Here is an 18311-nt window from a genome sequence, read left to right as displayed (position 1 = left end):
CCACGCTGAAAAATACAAAATGTGTATCATCCTCTGAACTCATTAGGACTGATGAGGCTGCTCAGTGGGGTTTTTACACTTACACCCTGATGGTCCAGCCTCTCAGTGGACCTCTACACGCCAGGCCTAGCAGGTCTTTACTCCAGCCACAAGTGGGTTTTTGAGATAAGCGCCGAGCCCCGGCTGCTAACACAGCCGTCAGCGCTAGATCTGTCCGTGTCCTCCGAGTGATCCTGGGTTAAACACCGCACACAGGCCGGCGAGGAAGGTGAAAACACTTGCCAGCTCACCGCGGAGAAATAGCTCACCCCTGCTATGCCACTCCATTTTCTGCAGCTGTATCGGAGCACTCTGGGAGAGCTGATTGCCGAATGGCTTGGCAGAGCGTCGGGTGTGTATGTGTCTCATTGTGTGTGTGTCTATCAGTGGTTGACGTCCCACTGCGCAAAGGAGTAAATCCTCTCATCCTTAACCAGGCCGACGTGCTAGCTCATCATTCTCTTTCATCAAGGCCTCTTCTTCCAGGCTCCCTCCTGTTGAACCTCCAAGCCTCGGCTAAATGCTGCAGCATCCTTTCCTGTGTGCTTTGGATTGCTCCTGAAAGTAGCCGTAGAAAGCTGTCAAAAGCTGCACGCCAGAAAAAGCAAATGCAAATACAGTAGATGCAATATTCTCATTCTTTTACCTCTATTTACTCCTCACTTAAATTCAGTTTCTTATCAGTATTTGTTGCCTTATTGTCCCGTGCTTGCATTATGTGGATGAGGAGGATGTTTCCTGCATCGGTCGTTTCTATGTATATTCCTTGATGGGACATTAATTATCTATAAGCGGTCACCTCTCTTCAGCCTTGCTGGGATGAATCCTGTGCTGTTTTTCAAAACCTGCCACAAACGATTACTTTCACTTTGCTCTGTGGGTGTGACCGAACCGGACTGGAGAAACAATCCAGCAGTTAGCCATCAATCTCAAACACACACAGCAGTCTGTACCTGCTCTTAAAGCTGCCAGATTTGGGGATTGGACGGTGCTTCACTGCTAGCCCGGGGCTGTTTTTGCATCGTCGTGGCAATGACAAGTTGTCCAGCCATTTTTGATTTGTCACCGGGCTCAGACCGTGGACCACAAAGTGGTAATATGATGAACAGAGAGCTGATATAATGCCTTCAGGGTAGTTTGAGAGAATAAGCAGGTCCACCTTTCCCAGGCTTTTTGCAGATTTAATCTCCTTCTGTCAAAGCAAAGGTTTTTCATGGAGCTGATGGTGTTTTAATATGTGGGATAAAAAGAATTTGGTGGAATAGAACTAAGAAAAGTTATAAAATGTAATGAACTATCAACATATTGTGCTTGCAGCAGTGTTTTTAGAGATCCTGATCACCAAATCATTACCATAATGCCTTTTTCTATTGATGTTGTGTGGTCCACGGGACCATTACGAAAGGAAATGACCACAAAAATGTTCTTAAAGTTTCCTGACTAACTGCTCCTTGTTCTTGTTTTTGTCTTCCTATGTTCAGGTCTACTGACTATGGCACCACCTACACCAAACTCAACCTGATGCCGGGGACGACCATCGTGGTGACCAGCTTCTACATCTGCCCGACCAACAAGAAAAAGGTGGGAGGACATATTCACTAACGAGAGGAACACTGTGTTTCCCATGAGACCGCTGAAATCTACTAGAGCGTTGCTCCTCCAACAGCTTTGCTCTGGTGTGTTGTTGAAAGAGCGAGCTGGAGGCCTAAATGAATATTTACACTGGGTAGAAAGTAGAGATGTCGAGTTAAAGATGTGTGTGATTTGAGAAAGTGAGCAATTCAAACTGAAGACACATGGCTGGCTAAAATTAGCTAATACGTTGCAGCATAGACACAAGCATCCACTGATATTAGGAGTATTGAGTTATCAGAGTAAAACTATCCTTGTAAACCACCTTCAAGGGTCGTTATTAATATTTTCTTGTGATTTGAATGAATTGACACTTTTTATGTGCACGGCTACTAAAGTGGTAGCATCATATATTACATATATATTACTCATATATTACATATATTACAGGGTGTAATATATGTAATATCTGTGCATGACAACTACAGTATAAGGTTAGGCAAGAAAACTAATTCATTGTTAAGGTTAGTTGACATTAAGACGTGCAAGACCAACACTTCCTTAAAGTTGGGGGAGTTGCCAGATGGAGGTTGAAAAATGACCAAAGCTGAAGCAGCAGAGGCTGAGATATCCTGACTTTTAACCCCGAATGTGAGTCATGCCCAAAAAACAGGCAGCAGCAAAATAACCCTGATGATGTAGTTGGTCCTCAGCTCCTCCTGATACTCAGAAAACGTTATACAGCTGTTTTCACAGGCTGTATAGTACGCATCATGGAGTAAAGTGAACATCATGTGGTGGCGTGCCCCTTTAAACACTTGAGATTATGGGAAGATTGTGGTTATGGTTAAAAACCCAAACAAACGTTCGCCTCACCCAAACCCTTCTTTTCTGCTTTCATATAGAACGCACTGCTTCCCGCTCTTTACATCAGCGCTGAACCTTAGCTTTAGCATGAAAATCATGTGCTGCAGTCAGTGATCCAAAAGGAACCAATAATGAGATACTAGGCTGAAAAAGACACTGACAGGAACACACAGGATATCCTCCTACACCCCATGGCTCCAACCCAGGGACGCTGTGAATGAATGGGCTGAAAGCAACACGTAGAATGGACCAATTTTCCCTGGAAGTGTCTCATAAAACAGATAAAACAAAAACCATCACACGATGTTTGAAAGATGCCATAATCACATATAGAGTCTAAATCTCGGGGCTTCAACCATGGCAAACAGAATTTAAGCAAATGCTGAAAATGCGTCCTTCCCTTGGATGGAATATATTACGGGTTTTATAATTTGTGTGACGGCACCCAAATTAGTGCATGTGGCACTGCTGCTCTTCTCCACGTTATTCAGCACAGTCAAGAGGTGCAGAAGGTGATTTAAAGGTGTGGTGAGTCCTTATTGCACTCCCCCCATCTCCCCTCCCCTTCCCCTTGTCCTGTGTACAAGCATGAGCACTGATTGGCTGAAATAGTGCTGTATGGCTCGGTCTGAGCCACTTTGTTTACTTCCCATTTACAGAGCCAGGGCTGTGCACGAAAACTGGATTTTTTTCAAGCGCACAGACAGCTAGCGGACCGCGATGGGATGTTTCGCTGAATTTCAAATCCAGGGAATAACAGTCTTTCCAGAATGACTCACCTCACCTTTAAGCTGAGATATGACTGGACTGCCAACTGTGGCGGCCTGTCTAATTGGCAGGCATTATCGCCGGGGTCCAGGGTTCTTCCAATCGATGAGGAGATGGAGGGAGATTAGATGTAGTCACTTTCCTCACTTTCTGCTGCAGTCTCCTCTCCAAAAGTCTGCGTGGTCTCTGCCATCTCATCTTCTTCACACACACACACACACACACACACACACAAACACACAGAGAATAGTATGGGGCAAGACAGCATGAGAGCATTTAATTGCATGGGAATGGAGTCATCTTAATTTCCCTTAGGGACAGAAAGGGAGACAGAAAGAAAGAGAAAGAGAGTGACTGGCAGTGAGAGTGTGTGTTGTGACAGTAGGATGTCTGGTGATATGAGCTGGGGATCAAGCTGCTGCTTAAACACACCTCCAGGCCTGGCAGGAGGGGACAAATGCTGCTCGCTGCAAACAGTGTGTGTAGGTGTCCGTGTGTCATTGCTGTTGTTGAGTGTAGGCGTGTGTTTTCTCGTGTGAAAGGCAGTGGATGTAGGCTGTGTGCGTGTAGATTTACGTGTGCAGGGCCGATCATCACATCGATCCCTCTAACTAAATATCAGTATGCGGCCATGTGTTTACTTCCTTCTTCTCGGCGTCCAAATTATGAGCGATCACGTCCATTAAGCGGCCCCGCGCACGTGCGAGCCCGCGCGTGCGAGAGCACACGTCGATCGATGCTGCTAATCACATCAGAAAACAGCAAACGGGCGGGTCTGTAAGCTCTGTGAGGGGATTACACACAGTGTGAAGGGATCACGCAGAATAGGTGTGAGGGGCCTCGGGTAATCAATAGGACTTGAGGCGGTTAGAGAGAGGTGAGTCTTCAGGTGGAGACAATGTCACCCTTTCTCTCTCGCCATCGCTTCATTGAGAGCTCCATTAAAGATCCGCTCGAGACCCTTTGCGGCAGAGAGCTCCCGAGGACCCTTGACACACTTCAACGCCAATGGAGTTGTAAATAAACTTTGCGACTAGAGGCCCGGCGCACTCTCCCTCTGCAATTTTCTTTAACGGTCGCCTCTAGAGGGCTGTCAGCTGGGCGAGTGTTTGCACAAGACATGTCCACAGAAGAGTCAAACAAATGCAATCAGAAATCTTACACGAATCTATACTGAATCATCAGCTTTTAGCCTTGAAGCTCCCGCTAGTGATGACTGGAAGATACTGTCATGTCAGAGTCAGGGAGGAGGTCAGGGTGGATGGATAGGAAACAAAGGGGGCTGTAACATGGCAGTCCTCTGTTCACTTCAACATTTTTTTTTTTGCACCTCCTGAACATGCCGCGCCACCGCTCATCTGTGGCTTACAACATTTCCATAACATCTCCACCTCAGCAATTCTCTAAGCAGCGGGGCATCAAGCTCAGAGGGCATCAAAGGCAAACCACCTTCTGAGCTGGTGTCCTCAATTACGTCCTCGGCTGCTCGCCCTGAGGGAGCGCTACCTGATGTCAGGCTGAAGAGTCAATTTTGATCAACGGGGAAGTGTTTTCTGCTCCGTTAAAAGAGGTCCAGTGGACCCTTTTAATTTGACAGGGCTTACAAGAGCTAAAAAAGGTTTTTAAATGACACCAGAGACTCTCTGCTGGCTGGACAGGTTATTCCTACTCAGATATTTAAGGACCACACTCAAGTAAAATAGTTTTATTATGTATTTTAGTATCTAATGAAATGTGAGCCACCACTGTTAAGTGATGTAAGGTGACACTGAAACAGGTTTACATCTCCCTGTTTACTGTAGCACATCACTCACATATAGGCGCCTTCCTTTACTGAGACATTAGCAGTCTGGAAGGACACAGCTCCGGTGGGATTCAATCCCCAGCCAGGAGGGTTTGCAAGGTTAAAGTTAAAGAGTGAAATATCACAATATTCACTTAGCGAGCGAGCACGGCCCTAACAGCACTGAAAAAAAGAGAGGTACATAGGCCACAGGTCACAGAATCTGCCCGAGGGATGGGAGTGCTTAACATTTCTTCATACAGAGAGCGAAGGGGTCAGAATTAGAGATAAGGACTTAACGAACTGGCTAAGGGTGTCTGCCTTCGCCTTAACTGGCTCTTTTAGTGCGCTTATGCAAAAACTTCAATCTTTATCAGCTTTTGAAGTTTTGGGAACATGTCTAAATTACAAGATCATGTAATAGTAAGTAAAGTCTGTTTTATACAAATTTCTCATACACTCTCCCAGTCCCAGGGGTCATGGTTTTAACAGCTCCACTCATTCCATCTCAGTGAACCATACTCTTATGTCCAAGACCAGACCCCTCACCCTCATCATCACATTTTCAAGGTGTGAGTGTTGGTTTCTTTGGGTGTTTTTGTGCCTACGGTTGGTTTAAAAGAGAGACCCTGTTGAAAGAAGCGCTTCATGGTGCGTCACCAAACCACTGCACATTATTGTTTTAATACCCGGTGATTAAGCTGCAGTTTCACTGCGGTAGAAAGTCAATTTCTACAGCAGGAAGTGCTCCAACACAACCTTTGTTTATACAGTAAGTACAGTAATTGCTATTCCAAATGGGACCCAGCCGATGCTACAAAGCAACAACTCTGGCTTGGACTGCGCCAAAACCAACCTGACTGACTTTTGAAAATGCCCCTAGTCGCCTACTGAGATGGAAAAGGAGAAAGGCGGAAAAACAAGAAGAAAAAAACAAAGCGCAAAAGAACACAAAGTGAGAGGGAAATGATGAGTAAACACAGACATGAGTAGAAAGGTTTCCAAAAGAAGAACAATGGGGAAAAAGGAGAAGTAGACTGAATGATAATGCAGATTTACTGTCAGCATTTCAGTGATTGGCAGTTCAAAGAGCTTCAAAGAGAAAGGCAAGATATTCAGATGTGGTCACATTACGTTCAGATGATGTTCCTATGATGAAGGGCAATTTTAGTCATTGCAGAATAACTCCTATTCTCTAATGTGATTGACAGTGAAATAGCTGTCTGCTTGTCTCTCTGCGATCTCTTTCCTACTGTCAGCTGTGTCCCCTGCTTCCGTTAAGAATAATATAATGGTAACCGGATAATTTTTTCTGGGGCAAATTTGCTGTCTTTGTCCAGTGTTATCATAGAGGAGAGGTCCTTCAAAGTCATTATGAACAAAATGATGGTAAAAGCAATTCAACAGTAACAGAAGCCACTCTGTTGCTGGAAAATGACCTGAAGTAGATGGAGGATGAATCAGCCAGAAGGAGATATTTTATGCATTCTACCACTGTTTAGGAACTTTTATTACCTGTAAAAATGCTCATAAGAGCTTTTCACCTCAGATCATCTGCATTAATACCTCAAACCTGAAATTCATTAGCCCTTTGCTGATGCCATGGGACCAATTCTGCTTAATCTGGTTTAAACTCAAATCAGTGCTAATACCAGTTTTGCATCGTTTGCACAAGTGCACGCAGTTTGCATGAATCATAGCATAGGAGGGGACATTGTGTAAAGCAACGCCAACTACCACTATTGTCAGACAGAACATCAATATTGGACAATTGTCCAATTTGCAGTACCTGCAAATGGCAACTATGTTGAAGTTGTAGAGGCTACATTAGCTGCTACTAGAATAACACACTCCTGAATCGCTGGCCTTGCTGTTGTTGGTCAGGTTGCATCATGGGTAATGTCGGAATCTGGTTTTGACAAGAACAATGTGTTGAATAAAAATCAATCATCGATTAACTAACTAACTAACGTTGTGAGTCCAACAGCATTATATGAGTGAGATGCTAAACTGCTGGAGCATTCTTTTAATTACGTGTCTGTTAAAAGGCACAAACTCCAGTCTTCTGAGTGGAAGTCAGAAGTGCTACACACCCATTCGCCTCCCTGCAAAATGCTTCTTCCTGAATTGGCTTTGAATCTTTGGCATTGCGCGTAAATTATGAGGTGCAAAATCATCCAATATGGGCGTAAATCCTCTGGATGCCAGAATGCTAGGGAGTACTTCTGAAAGTAACCAACCAAATCACATCCCGCTAGGAATTCTGAGACGCCCAAAATGACCTTTCCTCCAAATGGGTGGCGTTGTAGCTTCCTGTCAGTGCCGGCACGCCACTGGACACCTTAAATCTCAGTGGAGCTGAACTGTGTCTGTAAAAAGCTGGTGGAAGATCAGGCCAGTGTGCAATGCAATGACTCATGCCGCTGCTCAGGAGATGAGTTGCTGTTCAATGTCACACTTGCCTGTTTGGTGTGAAGGCAGGACCATGCAGATTTCTGTCAGCGCCTTTGTTGGACAGTTCATTTAGCACCAGCTGTCACTTACCATTTTTTCAAACCAGGCTTTCAAAAAAGCCCTCTTCCATTTTGAAGTCTTTTTCCATTCATGCTACGCTCCCCATTTCAGGGCCGTTTTAGAGTTGCTGACACTTCAGATATGACAGCCATGGTGTATCCACGCTGGCTCCTTTCTGTGTGATTAGTCATCAATAATTCAGTAGGTTTACAGACATACTTTGATGGAGCACTTTGCTCTCGCCCTTTGGGGCTTTGACCAAGTGTTTGCCCATCCTCTTTTTCAGAGACTGCCTGTGTGAAAACACTTGGAAACAGAAAGTTAAGACAATCTCTTGTGTATGTGGCTCCCAGACTAATGTCGCTGACGAGCAAAGTTGAGCTGTAGGGCATCTGCAAAAATGGTAGCTTGTCCTTCTTCTGGAAACAAACATAAAAGACGTGCGAGGTGACCTTTCGACTGAGCTTGACACAGAAAAGCATGTGTTCCAGAGCTGGAAGCCATGCTGGCATAGCCACATGAGAACCAGCCATTCCCTTGTTGTCTCCTCTTCCTCCCTCGTCCCTCCACCCGTGCAGCCAATGTCATCTGCACCGAAGATGAAGAGAGGCGGTCTCTCCTTTATCCTCTGCCCAGACACTGATCTGGGACCTGCGCACAGGCTGATAAGGAGACTCGAGCATGTGGTGCAACTGTGAACCGAGGACAGTTGGAGGCGAGGTTGGACCACAAAAGCCACCGCTAATACTTGCTGGAGGGTTGTCGACTTCCACTACAGCGGCTCGGTCCACCCACGCAGTCGTATGGAAGCATCGTTCTACTTCTGAGTCTGCAGGCTTCATTTGAAGCATTAGGAAGACAAGGAAAGCTAGACATCAGACGCAGCGTGAGACAGACATACTGCATGTGAGACAGCCGGCACCAGGTGATGGTGGAGCTAGGTTTTCCTTTATGTTATGACACATCAGATGCTGTGCTGTCTTTCTCGTTCACAGCCTTTCAGCTCTCCCTGCGTCAGCAGGCTCAGGGTACAAAAGAACATGCAAAGAATAGCAGACAGCAGTTCAGTCTCTGTCACTGACTGAGACTTAGCTATGAAGAGACACTGGCCTGGGAAGGAAACCCATGGTAACAACCTCAGTCAAGAGGGAATTTATAGATTTATATTTAGAATCTGAAATATGTTTGACATACTGTGCTTCTGGTTGAAACGGGATGTACGGAATGCGCATAATGTTGTTTCCCAAGTGACTGAACACCAAGTAGACTACATTATGGATCACTAAACCCGGCCTCAGTCTACAGGCTTTTTGGGCCAGTTCATTCCCGATTCACACCCTCCCAACGTCTGGAACAGAAATGTTGTCTGGGATCCTGGTCGGGACCTATTTTTTTGTCCAAGTTGCCTGTGAGGGGTTTCCAGATCCAGACTTAAACCTCCTGAACTCCCCGCATACTCACGGAAGGGGGGCTGCAATAGCCAATGAGAGAGAAGGTAGTGTACTCCCTGAGCAGCTGACTGTGTTGCCAAGCAACATTTCAGCCCTAATGCTAATGCTAGCTAGCATCCGACTGTTGACAGAGACTAGCGACAGAGACAGCAGACCTGACTTAGTGAGAGTTTCACTGATCTTTTCAAACATGCTAGCAAACATCTGCCTAACGCTTGATGAGTATTTGGAGGTGACCGGGTACACAGGAAGTGGGTCAGTCGTAGCCCAACAGCTCATTGTTGACTCAGGGCCACGCAGCAGGTTTATCTAACCTTGTTGCTGTCTCTTCGTTTATAAGACAGTTACCTTGAAAACGTCGTGTATCTGCCCGCTCTGTCTCTGACAAAGCATATTCCATCCTCACTGCTGCTGCTGCAGGTCCCTACGGTGCGTGATAAATCATATTGGCCCAGTCTATTCAGATTATAGCATAACATTAGCTGTGATCATCTTTGACCTCGCATTGATCACAGCTATTGAACATATGCTCCGTCCAGCTGGGCTCTTGTGTTTGTCCCCCTGTGCCATAGGGAGCGGCACTGCTGCTCCCAGCCCTTCACAGGCCGGGCCTAAATGGATTGACCTGACCTGGATCCACCAATTTGGATCAATAGGCAGTCGGCCAGAGCCGCTGACTCGCACTGCTATCTGCCGGCTCACCCCCGGAGGGAGACCTGGCTTTGAACTATCCGTCATGGAGCTTTTGAAAGATGCAAATGCTGCCCTGTGCTTGTCTCTGACTTTTAGAGCTGAATGCGTTTGGTGCGCTCTACAGTTTAATGGGGCTTGGTTAATATTTCAATGCAGCCAAAGCAGACCGAAGAGAACACAAGAGCAGAGAAGACATCAGACAGGAAAACAAAACAGAAGGACGGTATGAAATCAGTGGTTTTCAGCTTTTCGTGTGTCACATAATGCGTCATGAAATTTCTAAATGAATCTGACATTAAAGACAATTTAAATCAGCATCTGTATGCAGCGCAGAGGCAGCCACCGCCTTAGAAAAGACACATCAGCTTTGACGTAGCACTTTGACTGGCCTAGTTGTTTAAACGTGGGGTGTCTAAAAATAAATTTGACTGTCGCTAATCCCTTTATAATGTCCCTTACTGATTAAAGCGAGCCAAGTTTAGCCTCGCAAGATTCAGTGTTTGATGTCTCCCTGTAGGTCTACGTTCACAGAACTGTCACAGAGGCAAAAACTCACCAGCCGATATTGGGTTTACTGTAGGCCTATTTATAGATCTACACCAGTGCTGGCTTGATGAGATGTAGTGCTGTGTGCAGAGCTACCAAAACCAGCATGGCCGACTCGTACACCACAGCATTACACATGCTATTCTAGTTTTCCCTCATCCCACCCAGCGTCCGTCCATCATTGCTTTATCCATCCATCCCGTTAACTTTCAATCTTTCATCCACCCTGACGAACCCATCCCTCTCTCCATCCATCATCCATCCACAAAATCTTCCTCCCATCTCTTGATTCCTTCTGTTTTTCTCGTTCATCTTGTCCCGAGCATCTTGCCGCCTCCTTGCCATCCTCTAGCCTGTGACCACTGCAGGCTCCTTTTCAGGAACCCAGGAGCTTGTTCAGGAAGTCAGGGACCTCAGGGTTTGGATCAGAGGAATTAAAATAACCTCTTTTCTTTTTCCTTTTGTTTCCCGCCTTGTCCCCTCTCCCTTTCCTCCCCAGCGGCTTTATCTCTTTCCCATATATCATGACTTCTATCCTGCAAGAGCACCATCATAAATATTAGCACCACAATAGATGCTATTTATATTGTAATTGCCCTCCTCCCTCTTTCCTCTCCCTCCTCTATTTTCTTTCCCATCCTTTTTCTTCCTTTTCAACCTCCCTCCGTCCTCCTCTTCCTCGCCAACTGCGGACGAGAGGCCACGAGCCAGACGCTGGAGATTGATTGACCCCGATGAAAGAGTTTATAGGCAAATGAGGAGATGGAGGAAGGAGGGATGGATGAATTATGCTGGGGGAAGGCGGGGGCGAACGTTATGACCCTGCAGCCGCTCTGCTGATGTGCGTGTGTGTGTGCACGTGCTGCTGAAGCAGGAGCTTTACAGCAGAAAAGGACAGGGGGATGAAGTGATAAATGAGTAAACAATAAAAGAGTAGCAGAAAAATTGACTTGCATCATCAACAATAATATATGTCACTGCTGTAAAACTGTGTGTGTTTGTAGGTATGTGTGTGTGTAGGTGTGTGTGTGTTTTCATATACAGGCCTCACTGCCTCTATGTCACTGTGCAGTGTAGAATTGTGTGTATTTGTGCCCAAAATACAAATTTGATCTATTTTTCGTTGCGTGTGTGTGTGTGTGTGTGCATGCATATATGTGTGTGTGTGTGTGTGCATGCACGCTGGTTGTTGGAGCACCCACAGCGAGTCTCGCAGCCCTCTCTGAGGATTATTCTCTGCACTTCAGTTCCGACTGCACTTCATAGGAAACTTGTAGAATAAATCCATAAACTTCAAAGGGAAATGTAAGTGTCGAGGTAACGTGCAGACATACAGCTGCAGCTAATTTTAATCCCTTGTCCCCAGGCAGGTACATTATTCGTTAACTACATTAGTCACATTCATGATAGGATTTTATATGTTTCAAAGCGAGGCTCTCATTTTTGATATTGTTTGAGCGAAGCAACTTAACTATGTTTTAACTTTGCATGTGGTTTTATCCATCCACACGCTGGAAATGACATGAGCCCAAATGTAATGCCTGTCACTTTGGATTCATTTCCAGCGGCTTGTAGTTGTGCGGAGGATTCAGCAAGACCTTGATGTGTGTTGCTGAAACTAAGTGGGAATGAGTTTTTCTGCAAGGAAGGGATTTAAGGAAAAGGCAGATGTCGCATCGTTGTCATGATGGTAGAATGACGTCGGACAGCGGTGTCTCTTTCGGATTTGATGACATACAGAACCAGCAAATCTAGCACCAGACAGAAGGCTGATATTGGATATTTTTGTTACACATTTAGTGACAACTATATCAACATTTTCTGCCCATGACAACTAAAGGTAAGCTTAATAGTTATTCAGGTTAAGATGTGACCTCACTCCATGTCCATCCACCACTGAAACTTCCAAACCCTCGCTTTGTGCCTCAGTACATTTTTCATACTTAACACTTCCAGCGTCAAGTCTCTAACTCTTCTTCTCCAGAGCCACAGAAGACGTGCAGCTGTTTTCACAGGCTGAGCAGCCCTGCTCCACTGCTCCACTGGTGTTCATGATCCACACTTTCCCTTTAAAGGGATATTTCACCCAGTATTTACTTATCGTATGAGGAAAGAACGAATCTGTCACTAGCTCTTCAGAATGAAACTTGTAAATAACCCACAAGCTTTTTATTTTTGGAGTAAGCATTAGCCATTTTTCCAATATTCCATTAATCTGCCTTCTTCTCCTTAGACAAACTGTTTTGCAGCTCATAAAACTCAGCATTTTGCTCGTACAGGACTTTCTGTGTTTTCAGAAGCTTGCTGGAAGTTCAGTTATTTCATATTTGTTCAGTGATAGAGATCAGCAAAGAGGACATACATCCATTTGAAAAATTGCTAATTATTAATTGAACAGAAACACAGTATTGGGCAATATAATGACATATCTTCTCATACACACTGTCACTGCTGTTTTCTTCTGTTTGTGCCGCTCTGGCTCTGACACACACACACACACACACACACACACACACACTCATCCACACTCAGGCCAGAATCTTCTTTGTACCCTTTTGCCATCTCCCAGCGTCTCTTTCTCAATTTTTCACTTATCTTACCACAATTCCATGGCAAGAGAGGGGGAGAATAGAAAATGAATGGGTGAAAGAGAAAGAGGGAGAGACAGAGAGGCAGGGGGGAGAAGTGATGAAAGCCAAGATCTAAAACTGGAAAATTGATCTTTTTCTTCGGGACTCCTCTTCTTTTGACTGCGAGCGGCACTGAATATAAATTGATAAATTTGCCGGGGTGTACTCGCTATGACACCCGAGGCAAGCCTGGAATAAGACATGGTTCACCGGTAAAGATACAGAGAAGGTAGAGGAGATGTTAGAAGAAACAGTGTCAGAGCTAAATATCTGGAATCACATCGACTCTCATGTGCCACTTATGCAGACCACTGGAAAGCGCTTATTCTTTCAAATTCATTTTCCCTAAGAAACCAGTATTTGCTGTATATGCAGACTCGTGTGTTTTGAATCCTGGAGTCCTTACCTGGAGAGATCGTCACTCTAATGCAGCCATGTCCAAACTATTCCATAAAGGGCCGTGTGGCTGCAGGTTTTCGTTCCAACCAAGGAGGAGCGCACCAGGCTGGACTCATTTAATCAGCTGATCTCACTTTTCAGCTGATAACTAAGGGATCCCTTGATGTTGATTGGTTGGCCTGGTGTGCTCCTCCTTGGTTGGAACGAAAACCTGCAGCCACACGGCCCTTTATGGAATAGTTTGGACATGCCTGCTCTAATGTGTTGAGTTCATCTAAAGCTAATAAAAGGCTTTAGCAGTCACATCAAGCAGGTATTTTGTAAAGTTACACTCTTTTCAGCACAAATATTGTCCAACACAGAAGGCTAGCAGCATTAGCTTAAGGTGAACTTGTAAGGGACATGGACTGTGGATTTTGTTTTGTGAATGGATCCATTTGTGATCAGTATTACAGCATGTTAATATCCATACGGACATGTGAGTGGTGTTTTAGGATAGACTTGAAAAAACTAGAACCTATCCTTCAAACAGAGGCTGATTAATCACAATGTGTTTGAGGTGTTTTTTTCTTTAAAATACCTGCCAACGAATATTGTATAGAATATATTTGCCAGGGTAGGAGTCAGCGTTCCCTCTCATCCGTCCCGGTTGATTTCACAGCAAGTATCAAAGGATTGTCAGATGAAAATGTTACACCGACAGCACAAAACACAAGCAGTCAGTCAACTTGCCAAGTCAAGCTGTCAATCTGTTTTCAGACAAACAGGCGATGGCTGGTGGAAAACCTGCCTCGCTACCTTGCATGGTGTCAAATAGATGTTATTTTATTTCTGAAACAGCATTCGATTGTGTCGGCCTCATGAAAGCGGAAAGTCTGTCGTATCAGGCTCAGACAGCACAACAAGACATTATTGGAGCCTGTTCTGCATGGCTGTGGCTCTATTGGAAAGGATTTCCCAGCTTATGTCCTCCTATCCATCCTGATCTGCATTAAAAAAAAAAAAAAAAACATCCGCTGTACACATGCGTCACTTTGTCTCCAGAATCGGAGCCTCGAAAATTGCCAATTTTCCCCATCCCGCAGACACACAGCGACGCTTCGTATTCTCCTCAGCTTTGTCAATTTGTTCCTCTGTGGCTCTGGCTAAAATGCCCTCGTAGGATCAGGGAGGGTGTGGGGACTGACAAAGTGCATTATGGTTCGATTATAACGTCCAATATAGACGGCCCGTGTTGTTGTCTTGTTCAGGCTGCTGCCACTCAGCTGGGACTTGAGGAGGCGGATAGAGGGGAAATAAGACTTTCTAAGCAGCACTCTGGCTCAGAGATAAATAATGTATTATAAGGTCACCAACAGAAAAATATAATACACACCTTCCTGCACTAATGCTTTCTGCTGACTGACTTTTGACGGCGTGTTCTGTTGACCATCAGGAGAACAGGAACATTTCTGGAAAGATGCAGGTTTGATCAGCTGCAGATTAATGCTAATTCCATACAGGCAAAAACAAATAGGGCTACAGCACACACTTAATTATCATTTAATATGTTATGTTGTGTGTGTTGTGCGAGGTTATGTATGCACATTCAGCAAACTGCAGCGTTTCTTTCTTCCATCTTTGAGTTGCAGTTATTTGAGCCTTCACTTACTTGCAAACGTCGAAAGGTAAACTTGATAAGATTCAATAAAGGATTCGCAAGGGCTTGGATTCGATAAGTGGACTCGACGCCGCATCTGGATTTGATCAAACGCAATCGAACCCCATCCCTAAGTGGAGCTGCAACACACTGCGAAGTGGTGAAGTAGAAATTCAGCGCTAAGCTAACAAACACGCTTGGATGTCCATTCTTCACAGTGATGGCGAAGAGCTTGGCAGGAGTAGAAAGACACTTGTCCATCAGTCATGCATGTGGATCTCTTTCTCAGAAGCACACACATGCTTAACAGCAAGACTCTTATGTTGCCTGGCTCACGCTAACACTAGGGGTGTGTGTGTGTGTGTGTGTGTGTGTTAGCGCGCTCCAGACAGGCCTGTCTCCTCCCAAAGCCTGGAGCAGACAGCCTGAGCAGCCTCATGACAGCTGTATCTACAAACTCTGCTGCACCGGGTGCCGTCTCCTCTGCAAAGTCCACACCGGCTACATTAGAACCATCTTGATCTTGAGGCTGTCTTTCGGCCTTTGATTTGGAAAACCAAAAATGTAGCAGCTGTTGGAGGAGAAGAAGTGGCGGCGCCAGAAAAAGCGCAGTGAGGGCTCACTAATGAAGTGAATGGGATTTGCAAAGGTCTCGATTAAAAGAGAAAGAAATAAAAGTGAAACATGCAGATTTGTTAGGTTTGTCTCACACCCAGAAAGTTTAATTAGCTCAGCTTGATCAGGTGAGGACGTTAAAACTTGTGTCGTACCATGTAACGGCACATGACGGGGCTGTGTGCAAAAGAGCTTATGGATGAATGTATAGAAATAGGAATTTGCATTAACGCGGTAGGCCGAGTTCTTCATTTTCTTTCCTCTTTTTTCTCGTTCTTTTTTTTCTTTGTGTTCTTTCTTTTTTTTGCTTGTTCTCTGTCTTTGACTCATTTTACTCCCCCTTACTTGCTGTTTTCTTTTTGTTTCTGTTTATCATCTGTCTTCTTTTTCCCTCACTGTTCTTCTTTTTCTCTATCTATGTGTGTATCTGTGTGTGTGTGTGTGCTTGTGTGTGTGTGTGTGTGTGTGTGTACAGTTTGTCAGCTCTCCACATGCCCCTCGTTAGTTCCCAGCTATCTGTGTGCCACGGGGGGAAACAAGCGCTTATTATTTTATCAAGTGTGTGTGTGTGTGTGTGTGTGTGTGTGTGTGATGCGCTTGGAATAATCCCACAAGTCGGCACAGCAAAACTAGATGTAATTGGGACCAGACACACAGATACACACATGTGCCCGTGCAAACGCATACATGGACATGCAAACACACACACGCATAGGTTAAGATATCAATGTGAACGCAGCGAGGTCACATAGATATGTGTGTGTATGTGTGTTTGTACACACTGTGTGTGTGATGTTTACTTTGGAAGTGGAAGTCGACACCCCGCTCACCTTCATCTTTCAATGGTGTCTACCCCGTAGGCCTTTTTCATGTTCATGCACACACTCATCCGTGGGTTGACCTGGACTGTAAAGGTTCAATGGAGCCTTCATGGTGTTGCTTTAATCTGCACACACACACGCACACACACACACACACACACACACACACACACACACACCTATAACAGAGTGCAGTGGTCAATGTGATGGTGGCAGAAAAAGAAAGAGCAAATGAGTCTTCTTTAATACCAATCCTTTTTTCAGCTGCAGCAGCAAACATTTGCCTTCTGCTGAGGTAGCTGAGCACAAATCGATATATCGATCAGCCGCACAATTGGCCAATAATTGCCTTTTATTAAAAATAAACCACCCACCCAGTTTTGTCCACTTCCTCCCTGACCACAGCCAATCAATAGCTTCTTGATATTGTCCTTTTCGGTCTGACTTTCGACTAAGGCAACCTTTATAGAGGGTCTCTAATTTGCAAATAATGACTTCATTAATGGTTAATGGTAAATTAATCATTTACGAATGGTTTATAGATCAGTTACAAGTCATTGATTGGACAACCTTTTGGTTGTAAAAAGGTTGTCAAAAATCTCCAAGCGAAATTATGGAAATTAGAAGCAGAGAACTGACTTCAGCTTTCATGCTTAAAAAAAATGCTTTTAATGTTTTACAAGCCTTAATAGCAGACATTCAGTGGAAATTGTGGGCATTTTGTTGCTTTGAAAAAAAATCTGCTGTAGTGGGTGGAAGGGACTGTGAGTCTGGAAAGTCCTCATTAGTTGGGCTTTCTTGTCTCATTTTGGTTTGCATTGCACTGATTATCGTTGTGTTGAATTATTGTGTCACATATTCCAGCCAGTCACGAGTCCACAGTTTTGCTAACACGTAAAGAAACAGTTCTACCCTCAGTGACTTCAGTACATTTCTATTTGGACCATTAGAAAGGTAGAACGCCATGAGCCATTATTAATGGAATGGAAACCTGGCAACACAAAGGTTGTCCTTACTAATGGCTTATGATTGATCTATAAGGTATTCAGTAAATGATTAATGAACCATTGAAAAACTATTAGTCACAACTTATAAAGGCTTAAGAGAGTGAAAAATGACCACAATGCGGTATCTTGAGAGTCAAATGAAAAGGAGAAATAACAGTTCTAAATCATCTCCACGTAAGACCTCCTCAACTTTTGAATCTAATTCAGGCCAGCATGCAGGGCAGCGCTTGAGACGGCGGCTCGACAGCTCGCAGACGCCACCTGAAGCCAGTCATCCATTACGCTCACACTCAGCCCACCGGTAACCGCCTTCACATACAACAGCTTGACACTTTTCAAACGGACCTCGCGCTCGGCGGCGACACCACAACGTTGCTTCGGCTCAGACTCCCGTTCAGTCTCCGCATCGCTCCCGGGCCTTTAAAGTTGAAACAACGGCGTGTGGTGGGCTGAGGGGGAGAGGAGGCAGAGAGATGAAGAGTGGGAGAAGAGAAGTGGAGCGATGCTGAGGGGATGATGTGGAGCCACCTCCCCAGGCAGAGCTGGGGAATTGGTGGGGAGGAGGTATAAAGCAGTGAGGAGGCAACCTGTCAGTCGGAGTGTGGAGAGAGATTGATGCGAATGACAAGTAGAAGGAGGGAGCAGGAGCAACAGTGACTTTGAAACAGTGAGAAGGATGAAAAGAGGGGAAATGTGGAAGTCTCATTTTTTAAAGATTATGATGATGTTAGAGGGCTTCTGCACCAGTGATGTTTGCCAGACTTCATTGAGAATTCGGAGCTTTTTTCCTCTTTTGCTTTGTTACGCTAAAATGAAACCATTCAAAAAAGGGGTGGCATCAAATAAGCACACCGAAATGCCTGAAAACTCGACGTTAGTTTGCGCTAATTCTGAACCAACCACATGAAAGGAGGGGGATAAGGAGCAGGAGCAGTTCGCCATGCCTGCAGGGCCAAGCAAAACAAAT

At 44.9% G+C, this 18311-nt stretch overlaps 1 protein-coding gene across 5 annotated transcripts in view; it reads left to right on the top strand.

Annotated features, from left to right (window-relative positions):
- sorcs2 (sortilin-related VPS10 domain containing receptor 2) overlaps positions 1-18311 on the top strand; it is a 283675-nt gene that overhangs the window by 120543 nt on the left and 144821 nt on the right. For all 5 annotated transcript variants that reach the window (XM_041964688.1, XM_041964687.1, XM_041964686.1 and 2 more), the window contains exon 3: positions 1521-1620. In XM_041964688.1, the coding sequence (XP_041820622.1) occupies positions 1521-1620 (100 nt within the window). The remainder of the gene's footprint in view (positions 1-1520; positions 1621-18311) is intronic.

This window comes from Chelmon rostratus, chromosome 23 (genome assembly GCF_017976325.1).
Source record: "Chelmon rostratus isolate fCheRos1 chromosome 23, fCheRos1.pri, whole genome shotgun sequence".
NCBI lineage: Eukaryota > Metazoa > Chordata > Actinopteri > Chaetodontiformes > Chaetodontidae > Chelmon > Chelmon rostratus.
The sequence above is the reverse complement of the archived record's forward strand: the minus strand, read 5'-3'. Positions and strand labels throughout refer to the sequence as shown.